General features: G+C 44.2%; 1 protein-coding gene across 2 annotated transcripts in view; it reads right to left on the bottom strand.

Annotated features, from left to right (window-relative positions):
• The window catches only part of KCNN1 (potassium calcium-activated channel subfamily N member 1), a 197,991-nt gene that overhangs the window by 34,478 nt on the left and 146,367 nt on the right, over positions 1–17,146 (bottom strand). For both annotated transcript variants that reach the window (XM_077253367.1, XM_077253376.1), the window contains exons 5-6: positions 603–744; positions 324–434 (exon numbers count right to left, since the gene is read on the bottom strand). In XM_077253367.1, coding sequence (XP_077109482.1) covers positions 324–434; positions 603–744 — 253 coding nt within the window. The remainder of the gene's footprint in view (positions 1–323; positions 435–602; positions 745–17,146) is intronic.

The raw sequence follows: 17,146 nt of genomic DNA, 5'->3' as shown, positions 1-17,146 counted from the left end.
ATTGAGGCAGTTCTGAAGGCAAAAGGGGGTCCAACCCGTTACTAGCATGGTGTACCTAATAAAGTGGCCGGTGAGTGTATAAGATATGTCTAGATCTAGACCTGGAAAAGAATACATCTTGGTTTAGGAACATTTCTATATGTAACATGCATATAGGTATAATATGAGGAAAACAAGCACAGGTAATGCATGCTTAGTAAGAGAATTCTTGGTTTACCCCCTATAGCATAGCCTGCCATTCCCCCCACTAAACGTATAAGGCACTATTAGAGAATTTACTCCAAAACTCCACCTCATGCCCATTTTCTCCCACCACTCTTTACCCGCTTTGAAAGTTGTGTGTCCATCATAAAGTTGTGCACATGTTTCTCGGCTTTGGTGAGCTCCAACTTTCTCGCAACAACAGCAACAACCAGAGCTGTGCATCCAGCACCCTGTGGAAGGAAAGTACAGGCTTATTGTAGGGCATGGAATAAGGAGAACTGATGACTGGAGGATACATGTGACGGAGGAGGAAGACAGGTGTAAAGAAACCTAGTAGGGTTCGCAGAAAGACAATAGGAAGAGAGATCGCTATTCACTACACGAGGTTGTCATCTTACCATGATGCCTGTCAGCAGACAGACTCCTTTGCCACAGTAAGTATTGGGCACCATATCTCCATAGCCAATTGATAGGAACGTTATTGAAATGAGCCACATGGCACCCAGGAAGTTACTGGTCACCTCCTGTTTGTCATGGTACCTATTGGGGAGAGCAGAATAAAAAGTGAAAGGTAATGAGAAAGTCTGGTATTGGAGGAGTCTCAGAATACAGGTCTTAACATGCAACATTTTTGATAAATATAGTTTTAGTTTGAAAAGGAGTAAAATAAATCATCGTTAACCATAGTCAGTATCAGGTATAAAAAAAATACTGTAACCAGTAGGGTTTATAGACCAGGTCTTCAAACTTTGTTCTTAAGGCTATTAAGGTTAGGACCCAAGTGAACTAATTATTTTTATTTTATAGCCTTGTCAGTGTTTGTCATTGATGAGTGATCGCCAAGGATAAGTATATAAATGATGAAGGTGATGATCATGTAGCTGAACATATCAATAAAACAAAATGACTTTGGTGCCATAATTTGTTTTAACAAGAAGTTCCCAGATATGAAATTTCCTTAGAAAGAAACCATTAAAACAAAAAAACATATTTAGAAACTATAGGGAAGTAAAGAAAGAAATCAGATAATGTGCTCTTGATCTGAATACATTAGAGGACATCTTAATGTATGTGCACACAATGTCCTTAAGATGTCAGAGGACCTGCCAAGTTCATCAAGGCAAAGAGGCACCAGGAAAATATCAGCGGTCTTTTTCCTGAAGAGTCTTCTCCGGATAACTTCTTTTAGCCACTTCAACCACGGCTTTCAAAGCCTGAAGCTGTTAAAAGATGTTTCAAAAGACTGAACATACTGTATGCACTGGAAGTCATTTTGACATTGCTATGCATTATTTGTAGTGTAAACCGTTTTTTTCAGGCAGGTTGCAGGCAGAATCCGCCTGAAAAAGACATTGTGTGCACATACCCTTAGAGCAGGGGTCCCAACCATGCGGTCCATGGGCTGCATGCAGCCCCCGGGACTGCTTCATATGGCCCAAAGGCACTGTAGACCCCCTTGACAATAGCAGCCCGGCCCAGGGTTCCATCAACATTAGCAGCTGACTTTGACGTGCCTGCACATGGCAGTAACATGATATTCCGCTGTGCCGATGTCAGCTGACAGCCTCTGATTGGCTGGCAGCTGGTATTTTTATTGCTGAGCACAGAGCTTGTCTCTGCGTGGCAATACATTTCAAATGAATGTGAGTCCAAAGATGCACATTCAACCGAAATACAGAGCTGACATCGGCGGACCCCTAGGTCGGGCCACCATCGTCAAAGTGCCTACGAGACGCACGTGCAGAAGGACGCCAGGGAAACGGAGGACAGGTAACAAGAATCTTTTTTTTTCTTTTATCTGAATGTGAAGAATGGCACAATAGGGGACATTACTACAATATGGGGACCAGAATTGGGCACTACTACAAGATGAGGACCAGGATGGGAACATTACTTTAAGATGGGACCAGGATGGGTACATTACTATAAGATAGGACCAGGATAGGGACATTACTATAAGATGGGACCAGGATGGGACATTACTATAAGCTGGGACCAGAATGGGGCATTACTACAAGATGAGGACCAGGATGGGAACATTACTATAAGATGGGACCAGGATGGGTACCTTACTATAAGATAGGACCAGGATAGGGACAATACTATAAGATGGGACCAGGATGGGACATTATTACAAGATGAGGACCAGGATTGGGACATATCTATTAGATGGGATAAGGATGGGACATTGCTACAAGATGAGGACCAGGATGGGGACTTTACTACAATATGGGGACCAGGATGGACATTACTACAAGATGGGGACCAAGATATGGCATTATTACAAGATGAGGACCAGGATGGGGACTTTACTACAATATGGGGACAGGGATGGGACATTGCTACAAGATGGGGACCAGGATATGGCATTATTACAATATGAGGACCAGTATGGGGACATTACTACAATATGGGGACCTGGATGGGGTATTACTACAAGTAGGGGACTAGGATGAGGGATATTACTACAAGATGGGGACCAGGATGGGTGACAGTACTACAAGACGGGGCATATTACCACAAGATGTTTGCCAGAATTACGATATGATGCTAGTTGCAAGACAATATTACCGTATGTAGGCAATTGGGGGGAACAAAATTCTAAAAATGTAAAAAAAAAAAATCTAAATAAAGCATGAAAAAATATTTTGCTACTAAAAATGCTGTTTTATACTGTATATAAACTAAACCAAAAAAGTGCCCGTTTGATATCGCCACATCTATAACGACCCAAGCTATAAAACTGTACAATAACCCATACAATGAATGCCCATTAAAAAAATTAAATGAAAACAGAAAAAATATTCAAAAAAAAGTAGTAATTAAATTCAAAATTTTTCTCGTGCGGCCCAAAGAACCAGTTGCATTTGAGACCCCTGCCTTAGAGGATCCTCTTATTTATACCTCAATTACTTCTGGAAGATCATCTACAATTTGAAAACTGCCAATTTCCAAGACCACACTAACAAGTCTTTAGGAACCCTCACCAAGGGACCTACATGTCTTGATGTCAAAAGGGAATGTGTCTTTGTTAGAGACTGCACAAATTAAATGTACAAGTATAAGGGAAGTGTGTCTAGAGAAAACCTTTCCTGTCCAGAAAGTCCATCAAGAGGAAAATTAAGTTTGCATCTGAACATCTAGACTATTTTAGAGCCTTTAAACGATATGCAATAACGTCAGTGCCACAGCCTATGATAGGCGCCGGGATCAGCGACCGAGACTCGCCGGCGGACCTGGGGAAGGTGAACACAGTTATTATGTTTAAATCAAATGCATTCAGGCCTGAACATGATATGAAAACCCCTTTAATTATATAGTTCTCATGTGTTCATCATTTTTAACCCTGCTGAAGATTATAATTTAAGTGAACAATTCCACTTAAATACTGTATATAAATATGATCATTGACATTTCAGCTTGTGACAGAAATGAAAAAAATATAATTAGTACACTTTGGTCCTAAAACAGGCAGATTTAAAAAAAAACACTTATTATCAATTAACAAAAGAAAGCATAAAAACTGACATGCGCATCTATCAAACAAAATGCATAACAAAAATGCATTAGATTTCAAATCCTTGTCACATTGGACTAAGCCTTTAGATTTGACCATGCTATCTGCATGCGTTTAATAATGAATTCTCCCCGTCACGTCTTTGGCATGAGCCATGAGCAAAATGGGCAAAGGTACATTTACTCTACCCCTCACATGCATGCCGCAGGCATGTGGCATGTAAGGGACATGCTTAAGCACATGGATGGTAGGCTAAACCGCATGCTGTAACCATCCAGGAACTTTCTTCCTTGCAAAAAGTTCCCTCATCCCCTCCAATGGGTCCATGTAATGTGAAAGCAGTTGCTGACAGCTGAGCTATTTAAGACCTTGAACATGTTCCTGCTAAGGAAAATATGGAGTCCTGTTATTTAGGAGGGTAAACAATGGGTATTTTCTTACTATCAGAGTGATCGGGTCTGCTGATCAAGGCAAATGAGATAGCTGATGGGAGCGAAGTAGTTGTTATTATACTCCAAAAACATATAGCTGCCATATTTCCTCATCTGTATTATGCCTGACAGTGCCAGCCCAACTTCATGACCCAAAGTGAGAGCTTCACATATGCCAATAAGGCTGTAGGATCACCAGACCTGCTATACTGGGACTTGTGGGCGTATTAGTGACAGGCAAATATGGTACTATATTACTATATAGTAATGTGAAGTAGCCCTAGGTCAACCCTTTTCTAAGTAGATGACTTTAAAGCAAAAAGTTTATGTACAAAAGTGGGAAAATTTTGGTTATTTCTTTTAAAAGATTCTAGAAATTGACCTAAAGTCCTGTTTTGGTTGTCAGTAAAGCATTAATACCTGTTGTTTCATATTTAATAGACAAATATTATTCATATACTGGATTGTTTAAGTGTATTATTAGTTCTATAATATATATTTGGTTTGGTTTTCATTTCCATTTTCAGCTGCTTTCCCTCCTATGTCCTTTGTGAGCTGACCCGACAGGGCAAAGGTTTGTAAGTAGACCTGTTTAGAGTCCTATAGGCAAGATAAGGACCTCCAATGTCTATTTATCCTCAAAATTTTACCAAAGCATTTATCCTCACTTCCTTTATTCTTAAAATGGAAACCATTTCTCCTTGTTCTTGATCATTATTGATTGGCATTGACTAAAAAATGGAAACCATTTCTTGTTCTTGATCATTATCGATTGGCATTGACTATATAGTCAATAAGTGTGAAATTTACCGTGTTGCTCAATATTTACATTTTATCATTTAACCACCTTTTATTACCTTTTATTATTTACTCTAATCAGAGTACAGGAAAATCTTGATAGTTTACCTTGAAACAGGCGACAAATTCTAATTCTCAATGCATAATTGAGACAAGCAGAAGAGGAAGTGGTCAGCACATGGCTGCAAATTTGGAAATCGCATAGTAACAGTCAAGTGACAGTTACTGTGGAACAGAGTAGAAACCAACACTGAAAGTATTCTCCATATTAGACTCACTGTTCAATTTTCTACCTGACACAGAAAATACATTTAAGGGTGCTTTCATAGTTGGCAGATTTCGTTGCAGACATTTCTGTGAATGTCCATTCATCTAAGGGCTTTTTCACACGTCCTGATATTTCTGGTACTGTAAAAAACAGTACCGGAGCTATCCATGTGTTACACATGTGTGGCATATGTGTGCCGCATCAGTGTCACATGTACCAGCTCCTGGGAAAAGCTGTTCAGTTCACACTGTTCCCAAGCGCCGGGTGCTGAAGGCAGCTCTCATCATTGTCAGCTGGTCTCCCTGAGATCAGCGTGACCAGGAACAATGCTGAGAGTTTTATTCAGCCCCCGCTGTGTACATCGTGTGTAAAATAAATGATCAAATAAAAAAATGCAGTGCGCTCCGGCGTAATTTCCATGACCAGTAGAAGAAAAGCCAACCAATGGGGGGCTGATGTTAATAATCTGGGAAAGGAGCCAATATCCCAAAAGATTCCCAGGCTACTAATAACAGCTCACAGCTGCTTGCTTAACCTTTACTGGTTAGTTTACAGGGAACCCCGGAATGAAAAATGATGCTAGCACCGTGAGATATTTCTTAACTCTATAAACAGTTGTGAGCTGTTTATAATAGCCTGGGAACCTTTTGGGATATTGGCCCCTGTCCCAGATTATTAATATCAGTCCCCAGCTGTTGGCTTTCCCTCTGCTGGTTATAAAATAGATAGAAGTCCACACCATTTTTTTTTTTAGGAAACCATGCATCAGAGATGAGAGTTGTCTTCAGCACCCGGCACCTAGGAACAGCATGAACTGTACCATCAGTGTGCACCTGTGCGTGATGTATTACAGCCCATGCTACTGATAAAAAATGGACACACGGTTGACGTAAGTGTGAAAGAGGCCTAAATCAATTTTCCAGAAATTAATGTGATTGCTGCGAATTAGGCTATGTCTCCACGTTCAGGATGGCCGGCGGTATCGCCGCAGCGGCGAAGCCGCTCGGCGCTAAGCCCCGCCCCCTTTCTGGGACGCGATCATGCCGGATGTGTTAACTCTTCACATCCGGGATGATCGCTCTCTCCCATAGGGCCCTGTGATATGCCTTGCGGGGACGCTGCGTCCCCGCAAGGTGTACGGGCTTGCTGCGATCTGAAAAGACGCGCAGCATGTCCGTAGTCGCAGGGCCGCCGCGTGCGGGTTTCCACGCATAGTGGAGACGGGATTTCATAAAATCCCCTCCACTATGCTGGAACATCTGGACGCTGCTTGTTTGACGCTGCAGCGCTGCACAGCGTCAAACAAGCAGCGTTTCCTGAACGTGGAAACATACCCTTAAAGTCACACATTTCTACAACATAATATGTCTACAACATAATATGTCATGAGTGAATTCAACCTTAAAGTGAACCTGTAAGCTGAAACATACCGAGTGGTTGGACTGCAGTCATCAGCAAATGTATTGTGATACAGAAGCAATAACATCATTTTGTAGGGGAAGTTGTTTCACTTGAAAATACAAGTGACTCTTCAACTTGCAAATTAAACACCTGAGCGGCTCCTGGCCACTTCTGCTTTCAGCCACATTCATTCAGGTGTACCTTTTCATCTAAGGCTACTTTCACACTAGCGTTAACTGCAATACGTCGCAAATGCGTCGTTTTGCCGAAAATACGCATCCAGCAAAAGTTCTTGCTGGATACGTTTTTTCGTCATAGACTAACATTAGCGACGCATTTGCGACGCATTGCCAAACGTCGCGTCCATTTTGCGACGCTTGGGCGTGTGGTAGCGGACCGTCGGGAGAAAAAAAGTTACATGTAACGTTTTTTGCTCCCGACGGTCCGCTTTTTCCGACCGCGCATGCGCGGCCGGAACTCCGCCCCCACCTCCCCGCACTTCCCCGCACCTCACAATGGGGCAGCGGATGTGTGGGAAAAGTGCATCCGCTGCCCCCGTTGTGCGACGGAGACCACGCTAGCGTCGGGAACGTCGGCCCGACGCACAGCGACGGGTCTTTCCCGACGCTAGTGTGAAAGTAGCCTTATCCTGTGATGTTTTGCAGTGCAACTGATTTTAACTACTGAGTAGTGTTGAGCGATACCGTCCGATACTTGAAAGTATCGGTATCGGAAAGTATCGGCCGATACCGGCAAAATATCGGATCCAATCCGATACCGATACCCGATACCAATACAAGTCAATGGGACTCAAGTATCGGACGGTATCCCTGATGGTTCCCAGGGTCTGAAGGAGAGGAAACTCTCCTTCAGGCCCTGGGAACCATATAAATGTGTAAAAGAAAGAATTAAAATAAAAAATATCGCTATACTCACCTGTCCGACGCAGCCGGGACTTCAGCGAGGGAACCGGCAGCGTTGTTTGTTTAAAAATCGCGCTATTACTTGGTTACGTGAATTCCCGGCTTGTGATTGGTCAGGTCGGCCATGTTGCCGGGACGCGGACCAATCACAGCAAGCCGTGACGAAATTACGTCACGGCTTGCTGTGATTGGTCCGCGTCCCGGCAATATGGCCGCCCTGACCAATCACAAGCCGGGACGTCACGGGAGGCTGGACACGCGCTCATTTTAAAATGGGCGCGTGTCCAGCCTCCCGTGACGTCACGGCTTGTGATTGGTTGCGCCGCGATCAACCAATCACAAGCCGGGAGGCTGGACGCGCTCATTTTGAAATGGGCGCGTGTCCAGCCTCCCGGCTTGTGATTGGTTGACCGCAACGCAACCAATCACAAGCCGTGACGTCACGGGAGGCTGGACACGCGCCCTTTTTAAAATGAGCGCGTTTCCAGCCTCCCGTGACGTCACGGCTTGTGATTGGTTAATGGCGGCCATGTTGCCGGGACGCGGACCAATCACAGCAAGCCGTGACGTATTTTCGTCACGGCTTGCTGTGATTGGTCCGCGGCCCGGCAACATGGCCGCCCTGACCAATCACAAGCCGGGACTTCGCGTAACCATGTAAAAGTGGGAATTTTAAACAAACAACGCTGCCGGTTCCTGCGCTGAGGTCCCGGCTGCGTCGGACAGGTGAGTATAGCGATATTTTTTATTTTAATTCTCTATTTTACACATTTTAACATTAATGTTGTTCCGATACCCGATACCCGATACCACAAGAGTATCGGAATCCCGGTATCGGAATTCCGATACAGCAAGTATCGGCCGATACCCGATACTTGCAGCATCGGAATGCTCAACACTACTACTGAGTTATAGCTGCAATCCACAAAGTTACATCCAACTCAATGTATTCATTTGGACTGCGGCTGTAACTCGACCGATAAAATCACTCACTGGGCTATCCAATGGTTGCATAATTTTTTTTTCACAATTGGGTGCCAGGGGTGGGCAGAGTTTCGGCTGCATGGTAAACCTCTGGTTATGACTCTTATGCCACGTGCTCACATTGAGTATTTGGCCAGTAGTTTATTTCAGTATTTGTAAACCAAAACCAGGAGTGGGTGATAAATACAGAAGTGGTGATGTGTTTTCATTATACTTTTCCTCTGACTGTTGCTCTTCTGGTTTTGGCTTACAAATACTGAGGTGAAAAAAAAAATCACCAAATATTGAACCTGTGAACGTGGCCTTAATATTTGCTGCATATTTTGCATTAATATACCGTATGTCTCTTGGCAGGGAAACCGCACTGTAAAATATGCATGCTTTTTGCTGCATTGTTTAGTAGCTTTTTCATGCTTTTTTATTTCATTTTTTTCATCATATACTAGAATGGGTGAAAAACACTGAAAAAATGCTGAAAAAATGATAAGCTGCAGATTTCATATGGCTTCAAAAATCTGCAAGAAAAAATAAGCAACATGAGCATGCCATTTCAGAAATCTTACTCACTTTATTGGCACTATGAAATCCTTCAGTTTTTGTAGCAAAATTATGTGACAAAAATGCAGCAAATACTTAAAGTGTGCACACACCCTTATAATGTACCCCTGTTCAGTAAGTTAGGTTCATAATAATGTCCTGGTGTGAATGAAATGTGACAATGATTCACATGAAAAGTAAGCTATGGAGATGCATGAAGGCACCCTTCTGACAACTCTGTTTTAGGGTGCGGACAGGTGGCTGTAATACTCACGTGTGGATCGTATTGTATTCCTTGGACTGGCCGTCAGCCCTCCTGACCTACTCTGGTCAGGAGCCCTGGTGGCCAGTTTGACGATTGCTGACGGCCAGTTTGAGATGCGATACGCACACGAGCATTACGGCCATCTGACTGCTCCCTTAGGGCTCCTACTCACTTGCGAGAGACTCGGATGAGTCTCGCATGTTAATACCTGGCGCTGCTGCTGCCACTCAGATCGGGACGTGCGGCCGCATAGTAATACATGCAGCCGCACGCTCCTCTCCTCTGTGCCAGGTGCAGTGCCGGGTATTGAAGTGCGAGACTCATCCGAGTCTCGCGCAAGTGAGTAGGAGCCCTTACTCTGACACTGGCATTTCAGAGAAAACAAATTTAAAAAACTGAACTGGCCAGGGGAAGAAGTGTCTGCCCAGAGGTTTGGCTTTATAGACAGGTGCATCCATGTACTTAAAAAAGAAAGGCGTGTCAATCAATCTGAGACAAGAGGGAAGAAACCAGAGAGAACCAGCAGACTGTTCTCCATGTGCCCTGGCTCATCTCCCTGTTGTAGGATACAACACATACACACATTAGTTTCTCCTCGTTTGCATCTGTTTTTTCCTCATCCATTCAACTGGACAAGGTAAACTTTTTACATTGTCACTTAATAATGAATCCGCTATTAATGGATGTAAAACAGATATCTTCCATTTCCACTCCATTTTTAACAAATCTCCATAGACCTAAATTCTCATCCACAAAATGAAATGACAAAATGGTTATGTACCAAATTTACTGAACAAACTCCGGCATCTGTTAAGAAAACAGATGTGTGAAAAATAATATAAAACACTGTGGGCATTTTTAGCCCTAGAAACTCTGCCAAAATTGGCAGAACTTGGGTGGGGCGGAAGTGGAGAGGTCTGCCTGGCAAATTCATCAAAATGGATGCTGTTAGTGACATAAATTAGTATTTCAGTCAGGGGAGCAACAATTTTGGTAAACATAAGGGTGAATGACCTCGGGGAGAGGCACTGCTCCTAATAGCCAGTTTCCTACTCCACACGGTTGAGGGGCAAATACCCCGAAACAGCTGTCTGTGGATGGATACCATGTTTTGGCATAGGTGGTTTTCCTTTATTGGATGCTGCCCTTCCCGTGGTTGTTCCTTCCCGGTGAAAGACCTGGCTATTCATTGCTGGCGTTGAGAAACACGTGATGATGTCTCCGCGGCTTTTCTACATGCACAATTTTGGTAAAGACATACAGCATTTGTAAGATGTACCTAATTCACTGAGAGATGGGTGCAGAGTCAGATGGAAGGCCGTATTTCTCGTGCGAGGATCACATCGCAATCCTCAGACTGACCATCTGCTCTCATGACCTGAGCGTGACAGCTGCTTAGAAATACATCACGCTCAGGTGAGGAGAGGTGCTGGGTCAGTCTGTGCTCTGCAATATGAACCTTGCACAAGAAATACAGGCCTGTGCCCTTAGAGCAGAGCTAAATGATGGCTTTGGCTGTGACACCCTTCGCATGACTAAAGTTCACTTGGTGCTGCTGTTTAAGTGAATGTGATGTAGCACCAGCACTGAGTGAACTTCGGACATGTGATGGCTGTCATGGCCAAAGCTGCCTTGTAGTCCTAGGCTTAAAGGGGTTTTCCCACCAACAAAGTTAATTTTAATCAATATATCTTGGAATAATAATAAGTCCCACAATTAGATGTGTTAAAAATTGTTTCTGTGCTGAGATAATATTATAAATGTGCCCCTCTATGTACTGTGGAATGGCTGTGTCCAACCATCCAGGAACAAGATCTGAACATACCACATCTCCTGGGCAGGGGGGAAAGCAAAAGAGTATACAGACATTACAGCATGGGATCTCGCAGCTGCTGCTTTCTGTGAGGTAAAACATTTCTCTGCCTGTTTTTAAATCTGCAGGGAAATGTTCAAAGCAAAATTATTTTAAGTTTTATTTAATAATTCAATTGTACACATGAAAATAAGCAAATTTATAATATATCTAATCGGAGAGATTTGCTTCTTTCTCTGCCAGAACTGATCGGTCATTATGAAAATTCTCAATTCTGAGGTAAAATCTGTATTCAGTGAAGACTTTCCCATTACTGAGATAGGTGGCAGTTACTATGGATGCTTTTATGGACACAATTCTATGTAGGAGCTAGAAGCAGAGCTCCACCATTCTCTCCCTTCTATCTACACAGAATCTCATCAGTAGTAGCTGCCATTTATCTCATTCAAAGATCTAGTGATTAAAGTATACTTTGTTAGTAGGAAAACCCCTTTAAAGAATCAGGTACATATTATTCCAGGAGTGCCTGTATTAAGACTGGTGTGCACAATGCCAGAATTAATTAATTGGGTCCATGTACTATCTGTTTTAAAGATGGACAGCACATGGATGAGAAAAACTGATGTGTGAATGTGCCTTTAGTTAACCGAACACAAATTGTCTGTTAAAGAGAACCTTTCAGCAGGATTGTGCACAGTAACCTACAGACAATATCAGGTCGGCGCCGTTATACTGATTACAATGAAACCTTGGTTGATGAAATCCATCTCGTGGTTGTTGTTTGATCTTTATTTTCAGTTTTGAGTTAATGATATGCTCATGCCCCGGGGCGGCCTGTGTGGGGGTCTTTATATGATGCTCTGCTTAAGTATTCATCAGTATGGCTTCTGACAGATCACTGATCCCTCACTGACCTGCCTCTGATTTTATATATTGAATTCTTATATATTATTTCTAAGCACTCTTTTTCGGTGATTACTTTGTGTTAGGTGTCGAGTTCCCACCGCTGCACAGGGGAAATCTCGAACCATGTCCGCTGCAGTCTCCCATTCTCCTCCAGCAGCAGTGAAGCCTGCTCAGCAGAGACATCGGTTCCAGCGTCTGGCTCAGATACTGTGCGTTTGGTTACAGCTGCCTTTCCAAGCTCAGCCTTTGTAACCAGCATTGATCAGCGGCGAGCAGACGTTCCAGGGACTAAGTCCTGCTTTTCTTCTACTGAGCAGGCCCATGGGGGTCACATGCTCAGGTCCTGTAGCGTATCCGATTGGATCACTAGGAAGGTCCTGGAAGGCTACAGCTATAAAAGGTTTGCATGGCCGCTCGGCCATGCGCTGGTATAAATCTGAAATCATGTGTGTGGATGTATGACTAAAACTGGTGAAAGCTCCTTAATCATTCCCATCCCTAGTGTTGTTGAAAGGACTTGGGTGATTGAGCTACCTAGCGCCAGATTGTGCCATACAGCACTAGACACGAATTACTGCGTCTAATCTTTAATTAGTCCTGACAACCGGTTAGTGTAGGGTGGGAACTCCCGCTTGATCTCAGCATCTGACACAGGGCATCCTCAGGCGCTGGGCTCAAAAGCCACCGAGGGTCAGAGCGAGATCAATCACCAGCATAGTGGGGGTGAATTTCATGGATCCAACTAGCATCCATGTGCTGCACCCTGTGACTGCTAACAGGGCACAGCGTTTCCTTTGTTTCCCTGCGACTCTGTGAAGCAACAGAGTTCGAATCAGTTCATACCAGGTGATGGAACCCATGTTTATTCTGGCGCAGTACCACCATATAGTGCCGCCATTACCTAGCAGCAGGTTCCATCTCTGCACGGTGGACCCCGGGCTGCGAACGCACCTTATTACTATCATTATATTTATTCGGTGCGTTCCGCCAGCCCTAACAACTTTGTATCTCCATTCATATTGCACCCACACACAAATTATACACCATTTGAAAGGTAAACTTGCCCCTTTCAGCAAGAAAATAGCCAAACAGACCACACATCCATGATGTGATCACAAAATAAAGTTTAAACTTTAATTTTCCTAAACCTGCAGTAAGGAAAAATGATCTGCAGGTGGCACCACACTACCACAAAGCTGCTTACAGACATCACAAACAAATCCTAACATTTGTCTTAGGGGCTTGCCAGATTGCCAAACTCCTTTCCCAGCCGATTTCAGGCACATTGGAGAATTGCACACTTCACTGCAGGTGAGTCACATATGCAAACACATTTGTAAACATGCACTGCCTATTCAATTGCACACTTGCTCCGTTTATACTCCACCGACACACAAATGATACACCACTTCAAAGGTCAAATTACCTGCAGGTGGCATTTGCCTTGGGGTTTTTCCAGCTTGCCGAAGTGCCATACTGGTGAATACTTAAGCAGAGCACCACATGAAGACCCCCCCCCCACAGGCCGCCCCGAAGCACTAGCTTTAACAAAAAACTGAAGATAAAGATTACACAACAACCACAAGATGGATTTCATCACCTAGATATCATTGTAATCAGTATAACGGAGCCGACCTGACACTGTGTGTAGGTTACTGTGCACAATCCTGCTGACAGGTTTCCTTTAATGCACAGTGCTGGTGTCTGAATAGTTGCAAAAGCAATAAAAGTTATACTGCTCACAGCAGCATGAAGCTGGCTATTTACAGTATAACTTTTGGACACCTTAGCACACGTGAACAATTCACACCCAAAGAATACTGATATACTCCCTCCTCCGCCCCCCACTGCCCCCTCCAAACTCCCTCATCTCTGCTGAGGACTTTACCACACACTTTAAAAATAAGATTGACCAAACAAGGCAAGTCTTCATTGTTCAACCACCACAACCCCTTTGTATACCAAACCAATGCCCAAACCCCATAACCTCCTTATCCAGCATCACTGAAGGGGAGCTTAATTGTCTCCTCTCCAAATCAGACCTCACCACCTGTGCGCTCGACTCCATCCCATCCCACCTCCTCCCCAACCTCACCGCCACTCTTATCCCATCCCTAACCCACCTCTTCAACCTATCACTAACTTCTGGCACCTTCCCTTCTGCTTTCAAACATGCCACAATCACGCCTGTCCTTAAAAAGCCAACCCTCGATCCAACTGCTATGTCCAGCTATCGCCCAATATCGCTGCTCCCATTCGCTTCCAAGTTCCTGGAGCAGCATGTCCACACTGAACTTTCCTCCCACCGACCATCTCACTTGCTCTACAATCTGGTTTCCGCCCCCATCACTCAACTGAGACAGCCCTGACCAAAATTACTAACGACCTACTTACAGCCAAAGAAATCGGACAATACTCTATATTCCTCCTTCTAGACCTGTCCTCTGCTTTTGACACAGTTACCACTGCCTCCTACTACAGATCCTCTCCTCCTTTGGCATCAAAGACCTCACCCTATCCTGGATCTCCTCATGCCTTTCCAACCGCACATTCAGCATCTCCCACTCGCAAACTACCTCTGCATCCCACCCTCTCTCTGTTGGAGTCCCCCAAGGCTCTGTTCTCTTACTTACTCTTACTTACTCTTACCCTTACTCTTCTCAATCTATATACTTGGCCTGGGACAACTCATAATGTCTTATGGATTCCAGTACCACCTTTATGCTGATGACACTCGGATCTACCTCTCGGGCCCAGACGTCACCTCTCTGCTGTCCAGAACCCCAGAGTGTCTATCAGCCATATCCTCCTTCTTCTCCTCTCTCTTCCTCAAACTCAATGTGGACAAATCTGAACTCATCATCTTTCCTCTATTTGATAGATCTTCCTTACCTGACCTATCTATCGCAAATAACAACATCACGTTCTCCCCCGTACCGGAAGTCCGCTAACTCGGAGTAACCCTTGACTCTGCCCTGTCCTTCAAACCTCACATCCAAGCTCTTTCCACCTCCTGTTGCCTCCAGCTCAGAATTATCTTCAGAATCCATCCTTTCCTCAACAGTCAGGCTATGTGCACATGATGTGGATTTACTGCGGATCCGCAGCGTTTTTTTTCCACGCAGAAACGCTGCAAACCTGCAAAAGTGATTTACAGTACAATGTAAATCAATAGGAAAAAAAATGCTGTGCTAATGGTGCAGAAAATTCCGCATGGAAAACGCTGCGGATCAAAAGAAGGAGCATGTCACTTCTTTTGTGCGGATCTGCAGCGTTTCTGCACCCTTCCATTATAGAAAACCATTGTAAAAAATGCAGTAAATCCGCACAAAATCCGCAGTAAATCCACACAAAATCCACACAAAAAATATGCATCAAATCCGCACCTGCGTTTTTTGCCTGGAGATGCAGATTTTGTGCAGAAAATTCTGCACTCCAATCCGCAACGTGTGCACATAGCGGAAATCTACTAAAATGCTTGTGCATGTCATCTCCTGCCTCGACTACTGCAACATCCTTTTCTGCGGCCTCCCTGCTAACACTCTTGCACCTCTCCAGTTCATCCTTAACTCTACTGCCCGACTAGTTCACCTCTCTCCTCGCTACTCCTCCACCTCCCCCCTCTGCAAATCTCTTCACTGGCTCCCATTCCGTCAGCGTATCCAGTTCAAATTACTAATACTGACCTACAAGGCCATCCATAACCTGTCTCCTTCATATATCTCTGAACTAATCTCCCGATATCTTCCCTCACGCAATCTCCGGCCCTCCCATGACCTCCTTCTGTCCTCCACACTTACTCGCTCCTCACCCAACCGCCTCCAAGACTTCTCCCGAATATCCCCCATCCTCTGGAATTCTTTGCCCCATCACGTCCGACTACCAACCACATTCGGATCCTTCAGACGGAACCTGAAAACCCATCTCTTCAGGTCAGGAAAGCTTACAGCCTGCACTGGCCCCACTGCCTCCTCACCACTACCGGAGCTACCGCCTCCCCAACACCGGAGCGCCTGCAACCCTCAACCTATTGTCTCCTTCCCCACCATCCTGTAGAATGTAAGCCTGCAAGGGCAGGGTCCTCGCCCCTCTGTATCAGTCTGCCATTGTTAGTTTGTTTACTGTAAGTGATATCTGTAATTTGTATGTAACCTCTTCTCATGTACAGCAACATGGAATCAATGATGCTATATAAATAAATAATAATAATATGTGCAGATTCATCAAATGATGAAGTTTTGTAGTGAGGTGTAAAAACATTCGTATTCCGAATGGATCATGTGTGTCTTTCAAATAGGTAATGTAATCTAAGTCCCACTAACATGCCGATTATTCGCAACAGATATAATGCTGTGAGAATTTCCCTAACTTGCCTACTCAATACACTACACTACATAGAATATGCAATGAGAAACAACATGATTGTGGTTGAAGAGCCCTGAGGTCTGCAAACATGATGATGATGATGCCCATGAAGAGTAAGTATCACATAAAAATGAAAATACTAATGAATATCTAGGTGGCCATGCTGGGTTCTCCTCTAGTGATGTGTGAGTGTGCTCGTTACTCGAGTTTTCCGAGCATGCTCGGGTGTTCTCCGAGTATCTTGGGCGAGCTCGTAGATTATGTTAGTGCAGCGCCCCAGAGACCTGGTCATTGCAGTAACATCGCTCTGCCACTAAGGGGAGTGATGGTACGTCTGATGGCACCAAAGGAGTTCACCTGACCAGGTATCACAGGCACCAATACACTTCACCGTCTGGCCTCCAGGGGGAGCTAAGGGTACTATGCATTAGGCCACTCCTCACAATCTGGTAAAACTGGGGGTTGGATAGAAAGTTACATAGTTACATAGTTACATAGTTATTAAGGTTGAAGGAAGACTTTAAGTCCATCTAGTTCAACCCATAGCCTAGCATGCCCTAACATGTTGATCCAGGGGAAGGCAAAAAAACCCCATGTGGTAAGAGTAAGCTCCATCATGGGGAAAAAAATTCCTTCCCGACCCCACATACAGCAATCAGACTAGTTCCCTGGATCAACGCCTTATCAAGGAATCTAATATATATACCCTGTAATATTATACTTTTCCAGAAAGG

The sequence above is a fragment of the Ranitomeya variabilis genome, chromosome 1 (genome assembly GCF_051348905.1).
Source record: "Ranitomeya variabilis isolate aRanVar5 chromosome 1, aRanVar5.hap1, whole genome shotgun sequence".
Classification (NCBI taxonomy): Eukaryota; Metazoa; Chordata; class Amphibia; order Anura; family Dendrobatidae; genus Ranitomeya; species Ranitomeya variabilis.
The sequence above is the reverse complement of the archived record's forward strand: the minus strand, read 5'-3'. Positions and strand labels throughout refer to the sequence as shown.